Below are 21,407 nucleotides of genomic sequence, written 5' to 3' on the forward strand. Positions count from 1 at the left end.
GATGATGAAAAGATAAAAAGAAGAAATTCCTATTTTTCTGTTTTATTAGAAATTCAGTTCATGCAGGATCCTTTATATTCTTATAGGATCGTTATTTGTTTCTTTTTGATAGCTCTGAAAGTTCTAGAGATAGAAGTGGTTCTAAATGATGATCCAATTCCATTATAATTATTTTAGTATTTGACTAGTTAAGTGTTTTTTTTAAACGTAGGCTATACAGTTCACAGTAAACGTTTCTAAAATTGACCTCATGGTTTTGTCCCTGTGACATGGAATTTAATAACCGTTTTTATGCAATCTGCTACTTTAAAACTACAATACATGTAGTCTTTCAATCGAGCATAAGAAGAAATTTGTGAATGGGGAGCAGAATTTGAGCGTTCATTGTTAAACTAAAACTGTACTGTGACGTTTCACTCCAAGTAGCCTATAGCGGGATTCACAAGACAGTTAAATGCCTTTGACTTCAACCAATGGTTCTTCAAGCGGCAAAGACTAGCGCAGAAACGGGCCAATAGCGAAGACGCATGCAAATGAAGAATTTGCTTCAGCAAGAGCTGAATGTCAACTAGTCAAAGATGGAGTCTTGAGCAAAGAGGGCCATTGGCTTGCCATGTATAAATCACGGTTTTGATTTTTTTAGACCACGAGGGGAAATAATGCGCGAGCGTGACGGGATGGCACTATGTTACGCGGGGTGAAAGCGAATATATTGGAAGATATTCGCGCTTCTTGCCTTGCAACCCTTCGGTCCAACTTTTTCTCTTTTTGTCGGTGTCTTCTACTTCTAGGATTGTCCCTCCCTTGGCCAGGTACCATTCATGAAATTAAGGGGGTCCTCTTTCTGTTTGTGAGTAGCATCCGGGTGGTTTGGTGGAAATGGCGGGAGCTCAGGGGCAAAAACGACAACGTTGAGTCGGCTTGGGTGGGGAGAACGAAGAATGGGGTGCCATAGAAGCCCCTTGACATGGCTGTTGTTAGAAATGTGAAGCGCGCGCTGGTGAGGATATCAAGAGGGCAACGCGTTTGAGAAGTCTTGTCTGTCAGGCTCTCATTCAGTCCGAGGGAACAATCTCCTTTCATTCTCTTCTATTGTCATCAGTGTTGATCTGTTGCAGCCTATTTAGTCCGAGGAATCCATGTAAAGCATCTAACTTCACCATATTCCCAAGAAGCCAATGTTTAACTTGCAAAAGGGTCTGGGAAGCCTAGTCCGTGCTTTCCACGTGTTTTTCTACACAGTCTAAATCAGTATACGTTAACTGTAAAATAAACGATTTTGGAAATACAGCTCAAGTGAAATAGAGAAGTGGCAACAGGATGTGCCACTTTTCTTTTTTAAAATATTTTAGGTGTAAAGTCTATATAAACCGAAACAAAAATGTGCAGGAATTAATTATTTTGTTGCAAGTGCTGTTTGTAGATACATTTCTGAATTTGTATTGAAATCGAGGCTTTTTGTGTGCTTTTACAGTGCCATTCTAATTGCGAAAAAAAAACAGTCTTATCAATTTCTATAGGCCTATATCATTTTATATCTGTAACTACTACTGGGTAAAATTGTACTGGATGTATGCACGAGGTTGTGCATAAATATGTTTGTTTTTAGTTAGCCAAAAAGTATGATTTGTTCAGCTCGGATGAATATTTACATCTCAGCCAAATGTAAAAAAATTATTTTAGGTAAAATTAAAATCTTCCGTGTTTTTTCCCCCCCCGAAGTGTCCAAAAACACTGTTAATGTATGCATTGAAAATAACAACCTTAAGGAGCCTCCGCCCCCTCACCTTGTCCCCTAACCATTCAAATTGGGGGGTCAAATTGCCACTTTGGCAAAGGGGACAAGAATAATACAAATTAAACGAAGGTTTCTCATACTGTAGCTATCGGGGAATGTGCTCTTTGCCCTATTTTTTCTCTCTACCTTCGTATCTCACTCAAAGCACTGTGTTCATGATGCTGAAATTGCATGAAACACGTGTGAAACCATTGCTGCTTAATGTAAATGTTAATTCAGATATTTTGCCACGTCCTGCTTGGTTCTTTATAATTACATGTGCGTTGTTTCCCTCAATTTTTAAGCTTTAATAACAGCCAGCAAACCTCAGGTGGAAGGTTTGGAGATTTTTAATTTGTTATAATTATTTTTGCCTTCCAGCACTCCTTATTTATTCTTAGACATACGCATATAGGAAACATAAATTGCTTTAATTGTTAAATTATGACCATAATTAGCTACTGTTATGATCAGTACATGCAAAATTTCTAGTCATTTTGTGGATTCACTCTGTGTGGGTCACGTGTGATTTTTGATAAATCAGTTTAATTCAATCCATTATAACACACCCCGTGTTCAGTTTCTTTACTGTTGTTGACCAGGGCCCTTTTTCTGTTGTACTACTGTGCAGTCAGATGAGCAGTGCAATATTAAAAGGGCATTGGCTGACAAAAATAAATAAAAAAGGAGGAAAGAAAAAGTAGCCTAACCTTCACCCCTCCCCTAAGCTTTTAGGTTATCCCACCCTCAGTGTATGTATTCGTCTACATTTCATTTGATATAACAACAGGTGTAATGGACTGATTCCATAAAGACGAATTATGACGTCACAATGGCGTTGCTGCACAATTACAGAATTATAAGGCAACAAATGCTGACGAGCTCGAGGAAAAATAGAACGAAGCGTAATTCGTTAGTTGCCAATTAAAGCAAGACGTGTAGCAAATATTTTTACTAGCTTCAAGCATACCGATCTATTGTGTGTATATATATATATATATATATATATATATATATATATATATATATATATATATATATATATATACACCTCGTTACTTCAATTCACTTGAGTGAGCTCAACAACGAAGGGTGATCTCGCCCCGTTGTGTTGAAGGCCCGTTCAAAGGTGGCCCATACATCTCGGATGTGCTAAGGTCTGTTGCTTTGACGATGTTGCACTACTGAACCATCTACTCAAGCAGTGCAATAGTATTGTCATTGCATTCGGCTTTCGCCTACTCACCCACTAGAGCCTTAAACAAAGCTGGGACGAACGGTATATGGTTAAAGGGCATTTAAGTAGCCTACTATTTCAAATAGCGAATATGGGGTTTCGCACGAGTATAGACCACCTATATGGGTCCAGATGTGTGCACGATGTTGGATTGATTCCATGCCCAACAGCACTATTGTAGAGCATGCACCAGGCGTGTGAACTGCAGTATTTGAGCTATGGTATATCTGTGACACCAGATTTTTCCACTTATTGAAAATGCCTACAAGACCACGCCTCCTTCGAAAGAACATTTTGTACGACTGAGGTCGTCTTCGTTTGCATTGAAAACCACGTGTTCGATTAAGTAACACTCCAAAAATGCTTTGAAGTGAGTTTCTCAACCTTTTGCATATTTCGGGAACTTCTGTATGAGGCCTGCTGGCAAAGAGGTGCACAAAAGCAGTGAATAATAACGAGCGGACGTAAATAATCATCTAAACGCCATTTTGTATGTTTTCGTCGAATCGTAAATGTCACTAGCACACAAAATGTTCACAAAACAGCCAATAATAATAATATCCTCCTATAAAGCCTTATGGACGTCCTTTTGCAGTTTTTAAATATAGCTTCACCCCCTATGCATTTTGTAGTAAACAGCAACGTGTTGAATTGTATTTATTTTCTTTGAAGAACAATTTTTATATATATATATATATATATATATATATATATATATATATATATATATATATATATATATATATTGTTTGTTTGTTTGTTTTGTTTGTTTGAGGTGTAGCCTATTTAAATCACTAACGATAATAAATGTTTTCTTAATGATTTAATTATATACTTTTATTCTTCGTGCAGTTAAACTTTATTATTGAATGTTTTCCCCCTATCTTTCTCAAATTAGAGATTTAAGATATTTATTGTAAATTCAGAGCCAAAGCAATTATTGGGTTCTCTAACGCTTACTAGTAAATAAGCCTATCAGTGCTATGAGAATTAAACCGTTTGATGCAAAGTATTTGTAACAGCAGTGCTTCCATCTCCCTATAGCTCCCTACTAAACAGAACTGGTAGGTGTGTAACCATATATTTAGATTTTTATTTATAATGAAGGAGCTCTTCCAGAAGGCAGAAGGAAGGGGTGATTCTCTTGTTTGAGCCAGATCGGTGGGGGATGGAACTATTTGTAAGGAATGTAGGGGGCAGGTCACTTTCCAAGAGGGGAGGAAACGGAGGGAATGTGAGGAGGGGAGGTCGTCCATAGTGACATTTTACTCTTGGTCAGTATCTGCAAGGTTATGCAAGTTGAACTTTTTCGGTTGTCTCATCAAAAGACTGGATATCTAGCCAAACGAAGTTGCTTGTAATGATACGTAGGCAGGTCGGTGTGTGTGAATATGCTGACTGGCGCAACACACACAGACTTTGTATAATATACTATAAAAGTTATATGCAAGTCAACAGCGTGTCGCATATTTTTTAATTAAATATATTGCATGCAATTCGTACAAAAATAAAGTTTATTCTATGATGAACACTGAATTATTTCGATATCTTGTCCTTTTTTTGTCCTTTTTTTCTCGAGTTTGGAACTTCAAATGTCTAGGTGGTGTAACTGCTGAGATTGTAAAACACTTTTAATCTAAACAAATCTTGATAAAAAAGCAATATTGGCATAAGAAGTCTGTCATTGTTTTAAAATTAATAATTCTTTAATGTTTAGAATTGCATTTTCTAACAAACAATCAGCAACCATTTTGTTGTCATATGACAAAAAGAAGAAAAAAAAAACGAAAAAAAAACAGAGGAACCATTTAAAGTAGACCTTCATGACTTGACTGTGTCTGTTATTTTATTTATTTAAATCTCCCTTTTATGAAAATGCACGCTTTATTCACTTTGTTCAAAGGAAGGGCCTAATTCTACGTCATAACATAAATTTGTCATTTTCATGACATTTAATAAAAATCGTATTAATATTAGGCTTGTTTTAATAATAGTTGTGTGAATTCGCGTAAAGTATTTTATGGTCTTTTGAAAAACACTGCATGATAATTTTGCACGCGTGTTTTAAATTAGACCATTAAAAGATTTCTCCTTTTTATCATCTGGGGTATTTATCATTGCCCCGTATATACCGGGGCTCTACAGTAGAAGGTAAGCTTGAGACTCACCGGTCTGAACTGGGTGTATGAGGAGGAATGTTGCGCTATACCGCAACGCGCATGCGCAGCGCATTCATAGGCCACTATAGCATGCTGAGGCCTACAGCTCCTCTGTTCTCATGATCCTGGTTCAGCTCTTAGCTAGTGGGCTTTGAAGCTTCACACGAGGAGAGGTAAGTTTGCATTCACCTACAGATTTGGTAGTGCATTCTGTATATTTCTATGTAGAACATTGTAAAATCGCCACACGAATTCGTATTATCGAAATGGCGCGTATTTACATACTATAGGATTAGTAAACAGCGCGTAACGTTCTTCTACTACAGGACCACTACTGGTTAGTCAGTGTGGTCAGTTTATACCCTATACTGGTTGTTTGTAACTTTGTGGTGTCGTATTCTCGCCCTCTTGTCGTGATACATTTTGACTGTAAGTTCACTGCATGAAACCTAATTGGTAAATTGTTTAACGTGTTTTATTACCAAAGGGGACAAGTGAGAACATGCATGTGAGTTCAATGTGAAATTCCCAAGGGAGAGGAAAAAAAACATCCTGTTGAAGCATGTCGTTAACTCCAAGGCAGAAGCTGGTATGCTTGGAATTGCAGAGCACCAAGACTGCTTTTGGACGAAGATAACCAAAGGGCCTACAATATGCTTTCTACTCTGTGTTTCTCTTATTTGAATGCCTGAGTCAGTCCATCTGCGTCTATGTATTCTTGGTAATTTTCCTGACAAATGTGGATTCAATTGTATTATTATAGATGGAAGCATTTAAACTCAACCATGTAGCCTACACAACCCTCAACATTTTTGCTATATTAAACAACATTTCATGAAGCATGTTGTTTGGCAGCAAATAAACTAAACTGAATTCTGTTGTAAATAAATGTTGAAATGAGCAGCATTTTGCTGTTCACTTTGGTTTAAGGCTGTGAAGGGTCAGATGTCACAAAGAGGTTTGCGTATCGTGTTGTAGAGCAGGAACCATTTTCAGTCTAACCATTTTGGGATTTAAACCCCTAGATATTGTGTTTTGCACAGGCGTGCTATCTAAGTGCTGTGTGATTGTCATGATAAATGCATCTTGCAGGCGAGACCCTATCAATATTGCCTCTGCTTTTTTCACTGTTTATGGAGTAGTGCAATATTGCTTATAGGGTCTTGACTTTAAGGGTAATCTGCAATTTCAGGAACATTCAGGGATTTGATTGTCCTTGGTCATTTTTATTCAAATGCACAATAATGTAGTGCTGAGGCTTGACAAGATATCAGTCTGTGAATTCTTTTGTGGAGAAATAATGGGTTTGCTTTTCTAAATCGTTTAATATGTAATACAATAATTAGCACCCATTTAATATTAAAAGTAAATGGCCCACAAACATTTTGATGTGGTTGTAGATAGCTTGCTTTTAGTAGTGCAAACACTTAACAACGATTACATTTTAAACCTTTCCTAATATGAATTATATCATTAAGTCAGAGAACACACTCTCCTTTGCAAAGTCTTATTGTGACTAATTTTGTGCAATCGTAATAGACCCAGGATAATTCAGTTTATTCAGACTACTCTAGTTGTCCACTGTAAACCAGCTTTTCTGGCATCAATGTATTTTGAAAGAAATATTTCTGTTTTCGATAATGTATAATTTTTCTTCAACGTGATGAACCGTCTCAATGTTATAGGTCTAATTGAGAAATAAATTACTACAGCACTGTCATATTCCAGTAGACAACAATTTTAACTTCCTTGGTTTCTCTGGTGGACATATTTAATATTGATATTTAAAAACACAACTGTTTTTACCTCAATTTGTATTTGAAAATTGTGTTTTTTGCACAGGTAACTGAAAAATACTATTGCCAGCTGAACAACTTAACTGAATATCCTTTATATGTGAGGAATGCTGAATTTCAGGTCATGCATGATGAAAATCTAGCTCTCTAAATGTTGTTTCAAATAGTTTTAATTTAGTAAATGTCATGATCTCATAATCAATAGGTTAACCTTGAGTGAGTATGTGTATGCATGTAGTAATATGAAGCTGTGTGAGGTCTGAGATCTGGATCGTGAAAGGCATGGGAAAGCATTTCTTGTGATGCTCAGAGATCCACAGGTGTATTTCCAAAGGATGTTGAATTAGTGTTTTATGTCTTAGACCACCTGAAATGGCTGGAATGCATTTTGCTATTTAGAAATTATAACAGTTTAGTGGAATATGATTATTTCTAAACCCTTTCTGTTTGTGTGAACATGTTCCTGGTCCCATTGTTTGTCTGTTGCCTGACACTCTTTCCCTGTTGCACTACTGTGGGAGCTGCAGCTAGCAGTGCAATAATGAAAGGGCATCAGTCCACTGGACCAGACCACCAAACACACACCTATCCCTCATTTACCACAAATTACATGCTCCCCTGCATGCTTCAACCCAGATGAGCCACAAAGCATGTGCTAATCTATCCATATAACTTTTGTAAATGGTGGTTGCTATTTACATTTATTAATTGAGCAGATGCTTTATCCAAAGTGACTTTAAAATGAGGAATACAAGCAATTTTTCTTTTTTTTTTTCAAATCTTTAATTTGGTCTGTACCTAATCAGAATTCAATAAAAGCAAAATGCATCAAATACGTAAATAGTATGTGTTTTTCTTACTTAAATGCTGTTATTAACTGTAGAAATAATGTGTATCGCCTGCTTGCGAAGTTAAATGTCACTTTATTTAAGGTGTATGGCAGCAATTCATGCAAAATGTTATTGTATCTTCAGATATGATGAAATGTCCATAACAATATTTACTTGCCTTAGTGTATTGTAAGAGAGTTCTATGAGATTTATAGTGTCTTGCAGTTGCTTGACCATATTTAAGATGACATTTTATTAGGTTTATAGATTCATTTAGATTTTGCACCTCCAAATTTGTTGAAAATCCACAACATCACCTTTGTGTGTGTTTTTTTTTTTTTTTTTTTTACAACGATAACCAAATTAGGGTCCACCTATAAGCACAATAACATGCGCCATGTAGTCTATCTCTTTAAAAGCACACACTCTCTTGATTCTGATTGGCTGTCAGTGTTCTATGGTTTATTAGCTGGAAAGAAAATGTTCTGAAAATGATTCCTGTGATTATTCACCTCTGCCATTATCGTAGATCTGGTATGGACTTTGCTCTTATTTAACATTTACAGCTAGCCCATTTTAAAACTAAATATCGTTATCGCCCTTGATGTAAATGGCCTAAACACTTATTATTATTTATTTATTTATTTTAAGTTTTGCATTAATTTACTGCTAATATGACAAATTACGTCTTTTGTGCTTTTGGAGTTTCTTAAATTGACATAGAGATAATTTTGCAATCAAGCTGACTTTCTAAAGGCATATTTCAGATCCAGTCGTAGTGGTTCACATAATATTTCGACCTCAAACACTTCAATTTCCTAGTCACTCTCACGCTCGCCATTCAGTCATGTTGTAACCCAAATGCTTGTCTTCTCTTGAGTACGGTGTTTTTTATCATAGCTCTTCACTCAACCCTGTGAGGACGTGTTTTCATGGCTACCCCATCCACGTGGATACTCAGCCCAGCTATTAATTTGATTATGAATAGTGCAATAAAGAGCTTTTGAGCTATTAAAACCATGTGCTTCTCTCTTGGTGCAGTATGGCACTGCGTCAAGATTGTGTCTCAGATATGGTGACATATCTGATGAGTGATCCTGACAACCAGAGAAAAGGTTTTCTTTATTATGTTGCGTTGTAAGAATATAGCCGACAAACAGCTGCAGTGTGTAGAATCGACAATGAAGGCGCATAGCCTAATACAGGATGAGAATAAAAACAAGTGTTTTTAATACAGAAGCAGCTCGATTTAGATAAGCCACTTCTCTGTACCATATTAGATGAATCTTTTTAGATACTAGAGTTTATAATAGGTGACTGACTAGCGGAAATACGCAACCACTGTGTTATATTATGTCGCCATCTTCTGGGAAGACGGAAGAAAAAATAAATCAATCCGATCCTCTTACGATTCAAACTCGACCTTCTTACATAAAAATTAAAAAATGTTTAGGCAACAATTTATTTGCATTAAGCTTAAATGAGTAGGCCTACTCGTTTATAAAACTTATAAAATTCGCATTAGTGATAAAATAACATCTTAGTTAAAGAAAGGCTGTTTGACAACTCTTAATTTTATTTTCATTAAATCAGGAACCATTCAATTAGATTATGCTTACGTTATTACTTCATGTTAATTGAAGTGTAAATTAGCAATAGGAAAACTTAATTAACTAATTAAAAAAAGTGCGTATATTTAATCTAGGCGTTTCATTGTCTGCTAATTACGATGTTGAGCATCATGTACTAATGTTCCATAATGTTATTATAACATATGCTTTTACACTCATGTCTGTTCAGTTATTTACTAGGCTACATAACCGGTTTCTATTAAAATAGGTGGGACGTTATTATTAATCTAATCGGTTTAATTCTCATTATCTGCATTCTTCCATTACTCAAATCAGCATCATCCTAAAATAGTGAGGGAAGATACAAAAGGGATTTTTTGGTTTTGACATCCCTCAGGAGGAGAGTCATCAGCGGTCATACAGCATCAGAGTTGGACAGCAGTGGTGGGAAACACTATGGTAAGTCAAATTTACAAAACCAAAACCATTTAAATATCAAAATTTACATACAGAAGAGGAACATACAGAATTTACATACAGAAGACATTACAGGACAGATTAAGCCACGGTATCAGTCAAGGAAGTTCAATAAGTTAAATAGTTAGGCTATAAAAACAGTAATTCACCTATTTGAAAAAGTTTTTTTTTTCCTTTTGTCTTGGCGTATTGCCGTTGCTGTTACGTTGTGTTATAGTCTATATACAAGGCTAAACCATTTGGAACAACTAATTAGAAAGTAACTATTCACTTAGTGGATGCTACATTAAAACCACAATAAATTAAAATGATAGCCTATCTGATTCAAACAGTGTAAGATTAAAGAATCTTTCGTTTGGTTTCAATTTAATGACCACATTTCGACGGAATCTCTGCTTACCATGACGAATCTTTGTAAAGATTTGATTAAAATCAGCCTGACAAAAAAGTCTCAATATAAATAATAGCGCAGTATAGCAGTTAGTGTTTGTTTTATTAACAAAATATAAGAATTAACTGTCCGTTTAACACAATATATTCTTTTAAAACAGCAGTTTTCATTTGGTCATCTAGATTTTTAGCTTTTCATTGTTCCAATATATAAGGGTTAGTCATTTGTCCTCACTTTACGTCCGCGTTTTGAGTTATTAAACATAATGTATACTTGTCCTAGACACACGTTTCACAGTGATATTTCCTTCATTTCAATATTCTTGCGGTGTGTGCCAAACACTTACTAAATGCTGCCCCCATTTGGATGCTGCGTGTCATCTTTCATTTTCCAGAGAAGCGAGAGTTAGAAGCAGAAATAATCATCTTGATAGGTGATTGTAATTGTAATTTTAGAGTAATCTTTAATAAAGTCTAGATGGTGTCCTGTATTTACTGACAGTATTCAGAAACTGGGCATCACAACAATCCATCTGCTTGTTTACAGTTTTTTAATTCTATGGTTCTTTAAAAAAGTATGTGAAACTGAAATAAAAAAATACCTACAGTATGTTTTCAAAAACTTTATTTAAGCTTTCACCAAATTATGTACATATCGGGTCATATACAGTATGATGGGGAAAACAACTATTGGGTATTACAGTAACATAAACTTAAACCAAAGCAGAAATGACCATTTGTTATTTTTCCATTAAGAATTGAATTTCATGTGTGCAAAAACACTATTTGATAGCACAATGCCATTTGTTCCAGTAGTAATCCAACCTAATATAAATAATAAAAAATACTCCGTTTTAAACCCCAAAATCCTGGAATGTCATTTAATTGTAATCCCTTTTGTAAAAAAACAAAAAAACATTCCAATCATTAGCAATCTAATAAAACAAACCTATTTGCCTGTGAAGTTCATTTTGCAGGTGAAATTTTTCAAAAATTGCATCACACAATTTTGACTAATAAAAGTAAAACTTTATAGAAACTGAAGGTTTAGTTATAGAGAGGGTTTCACAGCATGTGTGAGTGGAATTCTCAGTCGCTTGCTACGATAATGTAGCCAGTGGAATCATCAGAGCTCATCGTGGCGCGCTGGATCATTGCTGGGCTGAATAAAAACCCCCTCCATAACCTTCCAGTAGTTATGCTGATTGGGTGAAGGCATTCCATGGACCTCATGCTGGCCTCTGATTGGTTGACCGTATTGCTCTCCAGTTACACTGAGGAAAACCTCAGTGGCAACGTGTTTAATTCGAACTGTGTCGTCACGTTCCCAGTATGTTTCGCCACATTGCACGGTCCATACGTCTAAATCATCTCCTTCTCCATTTTCACCAAATGCACTCACTTCCTGCAGACATAAAACAAATCAATGTGATTCAAATCCAGCCGGTTACAGTCATCTGAACATGTAGGTTAAGAGAGGAGACTGTTGTGTGGATCTACCTGATGGTTAGACAGTGGAGAGCTAAAGTGATGTGAGTGTAGGTTGCGTCCGGTCTTCATGTGTGTAATTCGGATGGCCTGACCGCATCGAATGGGCTCCCCACGCTGACAAACTTTGTCTGGTTTTCCACGGATACGCCAGTAGCTGTTGGCATCATCGGCAGAATCCACACCGGTTACTGACTGCTGGCCACTTCCTGCAGAGGGTGTAAACCATCTATTATTTGAGCATATATTTATTTGATATGGATATCATCTTGGACCTCAAATTCATTATATAGTACTCCAAAGTACTCACTTTGCATCCCATTAAATTTTGAACAAGAAAAACATAAGTCATGCATTATATATTGTGTAAGGTAACACTTTACATAAAGTGTTTATGTATGATGCATTACAAAGGGTTATTAAGGGGTATAATGCATTATAATTATTCATAATGTGTGTTGTAATACATCTTGTCATAAATAATTATAACTGAAGTGTAACAATGAATTGATAAGTGTTATAATGTCTTAACTCTGGTTATAATTATTAATGAGATTGTACAATGCATTATAAGGTGCATTACAAGGCATAATTAATTCATTAAAGATGCTTTTAGAATATTTACATTATAAATTATATAAATAAAATATAATGGTATAACATTATACATAAAAGCTTTAAGTAAAGTCTTAATGAATATACATTCAAAAATATTTAGAAATATTTGTAAGGAATTAATTAGTTATAATAATAATAATAATGATAATAATAATTTCTAATCTTGTTTATTATTCATGATATTCAGAGGATCATTTTGTTTATTATTAAGTTATTTTGTTTATTATTTATTACTAAGTTATTTTTGGTCAATTTCTGTATAGACACATACAGATAATTACACAACAATTTTACCTAAACAACTGCTAACATCTGCATATATATATATTTATTTCAGTCTATTTATGTATAGACACATATGGATAATTATACAAAAATCTAATCTAAGCAACACTTTAAAAAAAACACCTGGATTGACCAAGTTAAATATCACTTTATAATTATTTATTATTATTATTATGGTAATTTTCTGTATTGTTACATACTTTTAAATCTTATCCATAACAAAGCTAAATTTCCAATATTATGTACAGTTACAGTTTAACAGATATTACAGAGCAAGATTTTTTAAAAGAAAAAATCTAAAACCTGCAAAAAAAAAAAAACATTTTTAAAAAAGCCACTTGAATAAATATATGTATTACCACTGTACCTAAATATATGGTATTATCAATGTACTTTTTAGTATTTTGTAGTCCACCTGTCGTCATGATTACATAAATCTTTCAGGTAAACACAATACATCCAAACCAGCAAAAATAATCCAATGGGGACGAATGAGAGTCTATAACTGGCTTACGGAAATACAAATACAGTACTTTACTGTTTACTAATTAGAAATCTTAGCAGTCATTAGCTTCCTGGCTAATGCATACATGCACCAGCTGATAATATACTGAGGAATATCATCAATATACGTGCATTACAAAAGACTGAAGGTGAAGATTAAGTTGTCAACTAGAACATAAACATTCTCTGAGAACTAAATGGCTGAAGTTTATGATTCTATAGACAGATAGTGGTTCTACCTGATCCGTATTTGACATCATGCGAGTGAAGTCTGACGCTGTGACGAGTGTTCAGCAGTTTGACCACAGATCCACACGTAACGTAGCTGGAGTCCAGATCACGAGCGCCGCATTGGGCAAACATGAAAGCCACTAAAATGACATCCAGAAAGACAGACAGAACTCTTAATGCTTCCATTGTTATAGCTCGTGCCTATGTACATCACAGTAAGATGGATACGGAGAACCCCATTCAAACGCTGACACGCTTTCTAACCAATCACATCATGACAAGTCCGAAAACAAGGAAGTGGTCCACGCGCACACACGGAAACCAGTGATTGGGCGACGATAGAGTGACGTCAAGACAACGTTACATGACCCCTTAATCGCCTCACAACCAGAAACTGTCCTGCATCTTTTTTGGCATTGTGTTTATATAAGAAAACTTTGTCAAGATATTTGCCAATTCATTGTAAACTTCATAAACAATGACTTTGAGCTTTTCTTTAAGGATGTTTTGTTTGGAATTTTCACTTTTGAGAAGCAATATGGAAATGTTTACTTTCTCTGCAACTTAATTATTTTGCTTGCAAAATATTTTATCCACAAATGTAAGGTTATGAAAGTCACGCCCCACTTCTCTTACTTTCTAGAAGATATTAAAATTTATATAAAATCTTTATCTACCTCCTGTAACAAAAAGGCAACTAAAACTTTGAATGTATGCTCACTTTTTGATGTTTTTGTATAATTTCTATCTGACTATCATCTTATGTTTTGAGGGAAGAGGAAGTTTTTGGTTGTGTAATCTGTTTTCCTATTTATTTTTTATTTAAACTTATTGTATTTTTATTTATTTTCTACTCTGTCTTTTTTGTTTTGTAATTGTTTGGTCATCCTTGAACCCCTGGCTCTTTTACTTGACATATGTTCTGTCATACTTGTATTTTTGAATGAATGTTTAATAATAATAATAATAAAAAAATACCCCTTAATCGCCTACATCACTGTGAGGTCACTGCTCGTGTTTGCAGTGCACACTTCATATCAGGTAAAATAATCTATGCATATGAACTGGTGTGTTGTTTTTATCTAGTAAATCAGCAAGTTTCATTTTTATAGGTGAAAAGTCGCCAACCTTCAGCGCACTTGCTAGTTTAAATGTTAAACAAACATACAGCGATAGATGGATGGCCCTTTGAATAAAATAATACACATTGCTAATCATAGTTAGCCCAGCGATATGTTACATTAGTAAATAAGCCTTGACAAAATTCCCCATACCACCCAAAAAGTAATTCATATGGCCGTATGGCATACGGATCAGGTAGCCTGCTTCCATCCGCGAGAGTTAATTAAAAAAAAGCAGCAGAGTCAGGGACTGTACATATTCGGAAAGTTCCGAACCTTCTTCTGCATCCATGTTTAATAAATCCCTCCTAAAACATGCTAGCTTACGCTTGTCAACATTGCGTCCGCACCTCTTTTTGCCTCCAGCTAAGCCCCGCCCACCCGAAAACGTTGGAATTTGTACAAACTTTTAAGGGGTCTATACAAGCGGCTCATTAACAGATCATTAGTTCATGTACATGTACATACAAATAAACTAGAAATATTACGAAACTTTTATTCATGCATTTTAAAATGCATTAATAGATATTTACAAATTCTGGTAATTAATTAACAGTATCAATTAACACTATTTTTTTTCGTAAAGAATTGCAAAAATGTCTGGATTCAATGATTCGAATTATTATTATTATTATTATTATTAGGGCATGTTATCACACTATAAGTTAATAACAAAATAGTACTAAAACATGTAAAAAAAGAAAAGAAAAGCAAACAAACTGAATAATCAAACCACTGTTTTGTTTTTTTTTAATGAATTAATTGTATAACATTTCGACATTTACACATGACAGCCTGCACAGGTTAACCTTTGGTTAAAACTACCTCATATTTACCTTATTTATTATATTTAGATTGTATTTATTTAATTGTATTATTTAACATATATATTTTATTATTTCATTTTTATTAGCCAAAAATATAAAGTGTAGTCCTAATTTAACATGCATTCTTGAGTTTAACAAAATCTAGACATATAAATATTAATTAATAAAAAGAGGAACAAGACATGTTTCAGAGTTTCATTGTTTTTAAGCTAAATGTATCACATTTCAAAAAGTAATTGAACTCTCACTGTTTCCAGTAAACTGTTGAGCTACAGTGTATTCTAACACATAATGTAAGTGATGCCATGCATATCATTTCTACATCAGGTGGCTGAAGTTAAAAACACTTCATTAACATGCAGGAAAGAAAGATCACAAACATGATCCCCTCCCTCTCTTTATGAATGAGGTTACGTGTCTTGGGAAAACATTCAAAAGCCTCCACAGACACGTAAGTAAAAGTCACACCTGCTGCCTTAAGTCTGTGTACAAGGATAACATTCAGCTTAATAACACTGTCCTGGCTCTGGTGAGTATGCCTAAAGCATAGTTTATTACTGTTTTTAAATTATAGCTGATTAAAAACTTCTATATATGTTCACAAAAAGTTTTTAACATTATCTATAAAATATCTATTTTCTAAAACACCACACTGTCATCTTTTGATTCAGTCTCTTTTATTCCTAAAGTGGCATATCGTGTTTTTGGTTGCCAACATCTTAGACAAAATCAAATGTATAATTTAAAAACAAATGGTAAGCATTGATCATATGAAATGAATATATCTATATTTATAAAAACATAAAAATAACAAAATATATATATATATCTCAAATATCCATTGAACACATATGTTTTAAATTTAAAAATAGACTGATATAAATCAGGAAGAGAAACTTTGACACCTCATAGGCCTCTTTGCACATGTGGCGTTGTTTTGTTCACATCCGGTAGAGGGCGTTGCAACTCCGGAAAAGGAAATTGCAGTTTTACGTCTCTAGATGATCATTCTCTCCGCACTGTGTTAGATACATTGTAAAAAGAACTAATGGCAAGAACCTCGCAATAAAATGGGTAAGCGTTTACCACATTATTACTGCTAGCCAGGAGTAGCGTACATCACAAAAACAATTAGTCCCTTTGAAATTATAAAACGTTTGTTTGCTTGTTTCTCAGCGGAGTAAATCTATAAGCAGTATGTTAGATGCGATTGTAGACCATATGTGATGGATAGCAGCAGCTTCTCGTGTTAACACCGACCAGAAGAATAAAGCGGCAGAAGAGTTTTAGATCTGTCTTATTAACGAGTCGGTGATTCCCCGTTAAGCAGCTTTGCCGCCGCTGAGACTCGCGTTTCATACAAACCGTCTCGACTCGTTTCGTTTCGTCTTTAAACAGATGATGTTGAATGACGTGGTTTGACGCGTTGACTCAAGGATCGTTTCCTGAATGATTGGTTTTTATGACTCATAGATTAGGACTTCTCTGTCTGTGTTCATATGGAAATTCTGCCCTTTTAAGAGATCGATAATCGGTTTTATACGGCCGTTTTAACGGATATCTACGTTTCATCGGCTGTCAGTAAAAATTGGTCAGTATCACCGGATCTCGCTTCATCGGTTAGTATTATTATATGTTGGATATACCCTGATGGCACCGTCTGTTGAGAATAAGGCAAAACAACAGGTAAAGTAACTTTTTTAATACATTGTTTTTATAATTACTCAGCGTTTTAAGGTATTTCCAGGTATCTCGCGAATAGCTTTACGATTAAACATATCCATATTACAATAAAGATACAAATAAATTTGTGGCTTTTTAGATCAAGCTAATCTTGATGTAATGACATAATTAGCAACAAGTATTGTCAATACTACCTAATATTATTTATAAACTATTTTGATGCATATTATGTAGTGCTGTCTAAAGATCCTTTAGTCATTGTTATTGTTTCAAAATACAGAAATAAGTAAATGAAATTCTGCTTAGTGTAAAAAGCATCAGTATTAAACATAAAGAGGATATATTGGTCAATGTGTAGTCTAGTGTTTTTGTCTTTCATCAGCAAGGGGAGGAGAAGATGCCTCAAGCCAAGGTGAAGCTGGTGGTGACAGGAGATGATTTCGGGTACTGCGAGAGAAGAAATCAAGGGATTGTGGACTGCTTCAGATCTGGGGGGATCTCTAATGTCTCTCTTCTGGTCAATGCAGTCTCAGCGGAGCACGCGGCAGAACTCGCTAAAAGGTCCTGCGGTTGATTTTCAACTACTTTTCATCTCCAGCAGATGAATATGAAAATATGATAGCAATTTTTGAGTATCTTACATTCAAACAGAATGTTACAACACACTCCCTTATGATTATGCAAGTCTTTTAAACCTATTGCCAAATATAAGACTAGGCCTACTGATAGTGTGTAGAGATTAGACAAAATGTTAATATGGTTAATTAAAACTTAAAAAAAGCATTTTTGTTACTCTAATAACTAAGATGAAATAAAATACATAACTTAAGAATTTTATTATAGCTTATTGCTAAGAAACTTTTTTAACTTTGTTTTCTATAATAACAAACACAAAATAAAAATTAAACTATAAAATGAATAAAACTACATCCAGTCAAATGTTTTTTTTTAAAGAAGTCTGTTCTGCTCACTAAGCCTGATTAATTTGATCCAAAATACAGCAAAACAGCACAAGTTTGAAATATTTGTACGATTTAAATATTTTAAAACTTAATTTATTCCTGTGATTTCAAAGCTGTATTTCTGTATTCTTCAGAAATCATTCTAATATTCTGATTTGCTGCTCAAAAAACATTTATTATTGTTATGTTAAAAAATGCTGAGTAGATTTTTTTTCAGGTTTCTTTGAATAAAAAGTTAAGAACAACATTTATCTGAAATATACATTTTTTGCTATACTTGCTAAATAAAATTAATTTTTTATAACAAAACAAAACAAACAAAAAAAAACATCATGAAAAAATGTTCAACTGTTTTAAATATTGATGAAAAAAAGATATATATATACAAGCAGCAAATCAGCATATTAGAATGATTTCTGAAGGATCATGTGACACTGAAAACTGGAGTAATGATGCTGAAAATGTGGCTTTGATCACAGGAATAATTAACATTTTAAACTATATTCAAATAGAAAGCTGTCATTTTAAAAAGTAAAAGTTTTCACAAGATTACTGCTTTTGTTATATTTTCAAGCAAATAAATAGGTTCGGTGAGCAGAAGAAAATTCTTAAAAAAAAACATTAAAAAATCATACTCAAAAAAGAAAAGAAAGACAAAAACATAAAATGACTAAAACAAAGTAAAATTTAAATGAGAATGGAAAATCGATTCAAAATAGCAATAAATCTATATCATCTCAGTGATATTAAAATAACACTGCTCTTCTCGCACACAGGAATCACATCCCCATCGGACTCCATGCGAATCTCTCAGAGGGTCTTCCAGTCTCTCAGGATCTGAAGGGTTCAACGCTCCTCAACAAGGATGGATTCTTCCATGGCAAGATGGGCTTCCGGGAAGTTTTGCAGAGTGGCCAGCTCAAGATGTCAGAGGTACACAGAAAACGAAAGTCACACCTGAATGCATTCAAACCATGCAGTGTGTTTACATCACAGTGTATATGACTGTATTCGTTATACAGCAGTGTCAAAGGTTACTTAAAGAGCATGAAAGGACTTTACACTTATTGCTTCTAAGAGGAGTTATGGTATTATGTGCTCTAAATTTTAAAGCAGTAGTTAAAATACCTGCCACTATATGAATCCTAAATGGTGGTAAAATCACTCTTATAATTTGGTATTATTAAAACTTCACTAATGTTAATCAAGAGTGTTTGCCCCAAAAACAAATGTAATCTACTTGGACATAACCATTTTCCACCTTGTTGTAAATTTAACAGGTTGTTTAATAAAGTTTAGTTTCAGTAGATGGTGTTTTTGGCATTTAACCTTTTATTTTCAAGGATTAAAGTAATTAAGGATAGTACTGTTCATGGAATAACCTGTTTTAAACATGCAGTATTAAACCAATTTAAGTTTAAGACTTCAGAACCAAACACAGCTTAGTTTGTTTGATTCTGTTATGTTGTGTTTTCGGTTTAAAAGGTGGAGGCGGAGCTCAGAGCCCAGGTAAATCGATTTTGTGAACTGGTTGGCCACATGCCCTACCATATGGACGGCCACCAGCATGTGCACATTCTGCCAGGTAACCGGGTTTGTTTTCAGCATCATTACTCATTCTCATTGTCACATGATCCTTTAGAAATCATTCAGATATGCTGATTTGACGCTGTAGAAATATTTCTTATTATTATAAATGTGGAAAACTCTTGTGCTGCTTAATATTTTTGTGGAAACTGATGCATTTTTGTCGGGGTTTTAGTCTTAATAGGAAGCAATATTTTGTAACATCAATAAAGGTCATCCAAAAGCTTTTTATGATTTGCCATGTTTTTCAGAGGTGCGAGAGGTGTTTGCACAAGTTCTCTCTGATTTTGGAATCACCTACACACGGGTCCCCATAGAACCCGGACTTAAATTTTGTACCTTCCTCCCGCCGCATCTGCGGGACTTCAATGCACAGGTTGAAAAAGATGCCCTGGAATCGATCGAGGTCTTTCATCGCCATGGAATTAGGTTTGTGAGGCAACATTTTAAATGATCTGCACCTGTTGAGGTTTTAGGAATATTTACCTCATTTATAGGATCTTGTATAGTTATTAGGGCAGGTTTGGTTACATTTTAATAAACGTTTTTGTCCTTCAAATACATTAGGCGCAGTATATACATACACAATATGATTGAAATGTTATCCTTACATTTTTACCTGATGAAATCAAATCAACTGTGTTCCCGTAGCTCAATTGGTAGAGCACTGCACTATCAAGCGCAAGGTTGTGGGTTTGATTCCCGGGAACACATGATATGTAAAAATTGATAGCCTGAATGCACTGTAAGTCGCTTTGAATAAAAGCGTCTGCTAAATTTTAATTTAACTACATACTGGTTTTGCCTATCTTCTCAGATGGCCTGACGTTTACCTGGGCCTGAGCACCATGGGTAAGAACATGTCTGTGTCCAACCTGAAACGCGCTTTGGGCTTCACGCTGGAAGCTACACTAGATGACCGTTTGACCTCCCCATTGATACAGTCCAATGATGCCACGACCGACTCCTATTGTCCGGTTACAGCAGAGCTCATGGTGCATCCAGGATATCCAAGTCAGCCTCACCAGGGCGGATGTGGAGAAGGACCGGACGACTTCTCACAGTCCGCAGACAGACTACACGAGCTGAATACTTTGAAGGACCCTTTAGTGCTTAACTACTACAGGCAACAGGGGATCCACCTCTGTGCCTTTAAAGACTTTTAAACACCTCGAACAGAGGATTTGGGGTGTTCTCCTTTAAGAGCTTACTTGATACCTCAATTAGTCATTAGAGTATGAGTGCTTGGTTTGGGAAAGACAGAAAAATCGGCATTCAGTTTCATCGTGCTGCTTCCAAAGCCCATATGAAACAATTTGAAGCTTCTACTTGAAGTAGAGCCAAAACTATATTCTACTAATTATTCAACAGAAACACAAGGTACTATTAGATTGACCTGTTTTTAAATGGTTCAACAAGACATTTAGTTTTTAATTTAGTTAACTTTTAAGCAACCAATATAGAGAGCTGCGTCCTTATAAGAGAAAAGTGCAATTTTATCTGGATTTGTTTTTGAAAATGTTGCCTCATCCGAGCAAGTTTCTCTCAAATACTGATATTAATATTGCAGAGAACTGTTAAATCTTAACAGCAATGCCATATATGTGTAACAAACTATATGAAGATCTTCAGTCAAATAAACATGTAGCAATTACTTTATATATTTAAAAATGAAAGGTATTTTTGGTACAGTGTTTTTAACAAATGTATTTATGATATTTTTATGAACCTAAAATAAAGAGGTCATTTTACTCTGGTTTTCTTTCGGAGATTTAAAAATGGTAGTATTAAATTGGTGGAAGTGATTTAGGATTGAAAGTAAAAATAAAATTTAAAAAAAATCTTTAATACATGAGCACAGCAA

At 34.8% G+C, this 21,407-nt stretch overlaps 2 protein-coding genes and 1 long non-coding RNA gene across 5 annotated transcripts; 2 read left to right on the forward strand and 1 right to left on the reverse strand.

The window, feature by feature from the left end:
• The first annotated feature begins 667 nt into the window (after positions 1–667).
• LOC132140705 (carbohydrate deacetylase) lies at positions 668–21,294 on the forward strand. Of its 3 annotated transcripts, none has more exons than XM_059549608.1 (6): positions 668–812; positions 17,377–17,555; positions 18,733–18,889; positions 19,442–19,541; positions 19,795–19,972; positions 20,361–21,294. In XM_059549608.1, exons 2-6 carry the CDS (start codon positions 17,392–17,394, stop codon positions 20,707–20,709), a joined length of 948 nt encoding a protein of 315 aa, XP_059405591.1. In that variant the 5' UTR covers positions 668–812; positions 17,377–17,391; the 3' UTR covers positions 20,710–21,294. The 3 variants fall into 3 exon arrangements, with proteins under 3 accessions (XP_059405591.1, XP_059405590.1, XP_059405589.1); XM_059549607.1 differs by lacking the exon at positions 668–812 and adding an exon at positions 16,235–16,385; XM_059549606.1 differs by lacking the exon at positions 668–812 and adding an exon at positions 16,407–16,997.
• LOC132140244 (uncharacterized) lies at positions 4,709–5,796 on the forward strand. Its single transcript, XR_009433736.1, has 2 exons — positions 4,709–5,346; positions 5,661–5,796. It is a non-coding gene; the product is annotated as an uncharacterized LOC132140244 (long non-coding RNA).
• On the reverse strand, positions 10,848–13,636 carry LOC132140704 (stromal cell-derived factor 2-like protein 1). The gene is made up of 3 exons (XM_059549604.1): positions 13,372–13,636; positions 11,738–11,934; positions 10,848–11,642 (listed from the first exon to the last, which is right to left on the reverse strand). Exons 1-3 carry the CDS (start codon positions 13,547–13,549, stop codon positions 11,364–11,366), a joined length of 654 nt encoding a protein of 217 aa, XP_059405587.1. The 5' UTR covers positions 13,550–13,636; the 3' UTR covers positions 10,848–11,363.
• Positions 21,295–21,407: the final 113 nt, after the last annotated feature.

The sequence above is a fragment of the Carassius carassius genome, chromosome 5 (genome assembly GCF_963082965.1).
Source record: "Carassius carassius chromosome 5, fCarCar2.1, whole genome shotgun sequence".
NCBI classification, from domain to species: domain Eukaryota; kingdom Metazoa; phylum Chordata; class Actinopteri; order Cypriniformes; family Cyprinidae; genus Carassius; species Carassius carassius.

Bases quoted from the DNA above. Each gene is read 5' to 3' on its own strand.
- LOC132140704 (XM_059549604.1), bottom strand. From the start codon at position 13,549: ATGGAAGCATTAAGAGTTCTGTCTGTCTTTCTGGATGTCATTTTAGTG. The intron at 11,935-13,371 runs GTAGAACCACTA...CACCCTCTGCAG, and splicing joins TGATGTCAAATACGGATCAG to GAAGTGGCCAGCAGTCAGTA. The intron at 11,643-11,737 runs GTAGATCCACAC...TTATGTCTGCAG, and splicing joins CTCCACTGTCTAACCATCAG to GAAGTGAGTGCATTTGGTGA.
- LOC132140705 (XM_059549606.1), top strand. From the start codon at position 16,962: ATGGCACCGTCTGTTGAGAATAAGGCAAAACAACAG. The intron at 16,998-17,376 runs GTAAAGTAACTT...GTCTTTCATCAG, and splicing joins AGAATAAGGCAAAACAACAG to CAAGGGGAGGAGAAGATGCC. The intron at 17,556-18,732 runs GTCCTGCGGTTG...TCTCGCACACAG, and splicing joins GCGGCAGAACTCGCTAAAAG to GAATCACATCCCCATCGGAC.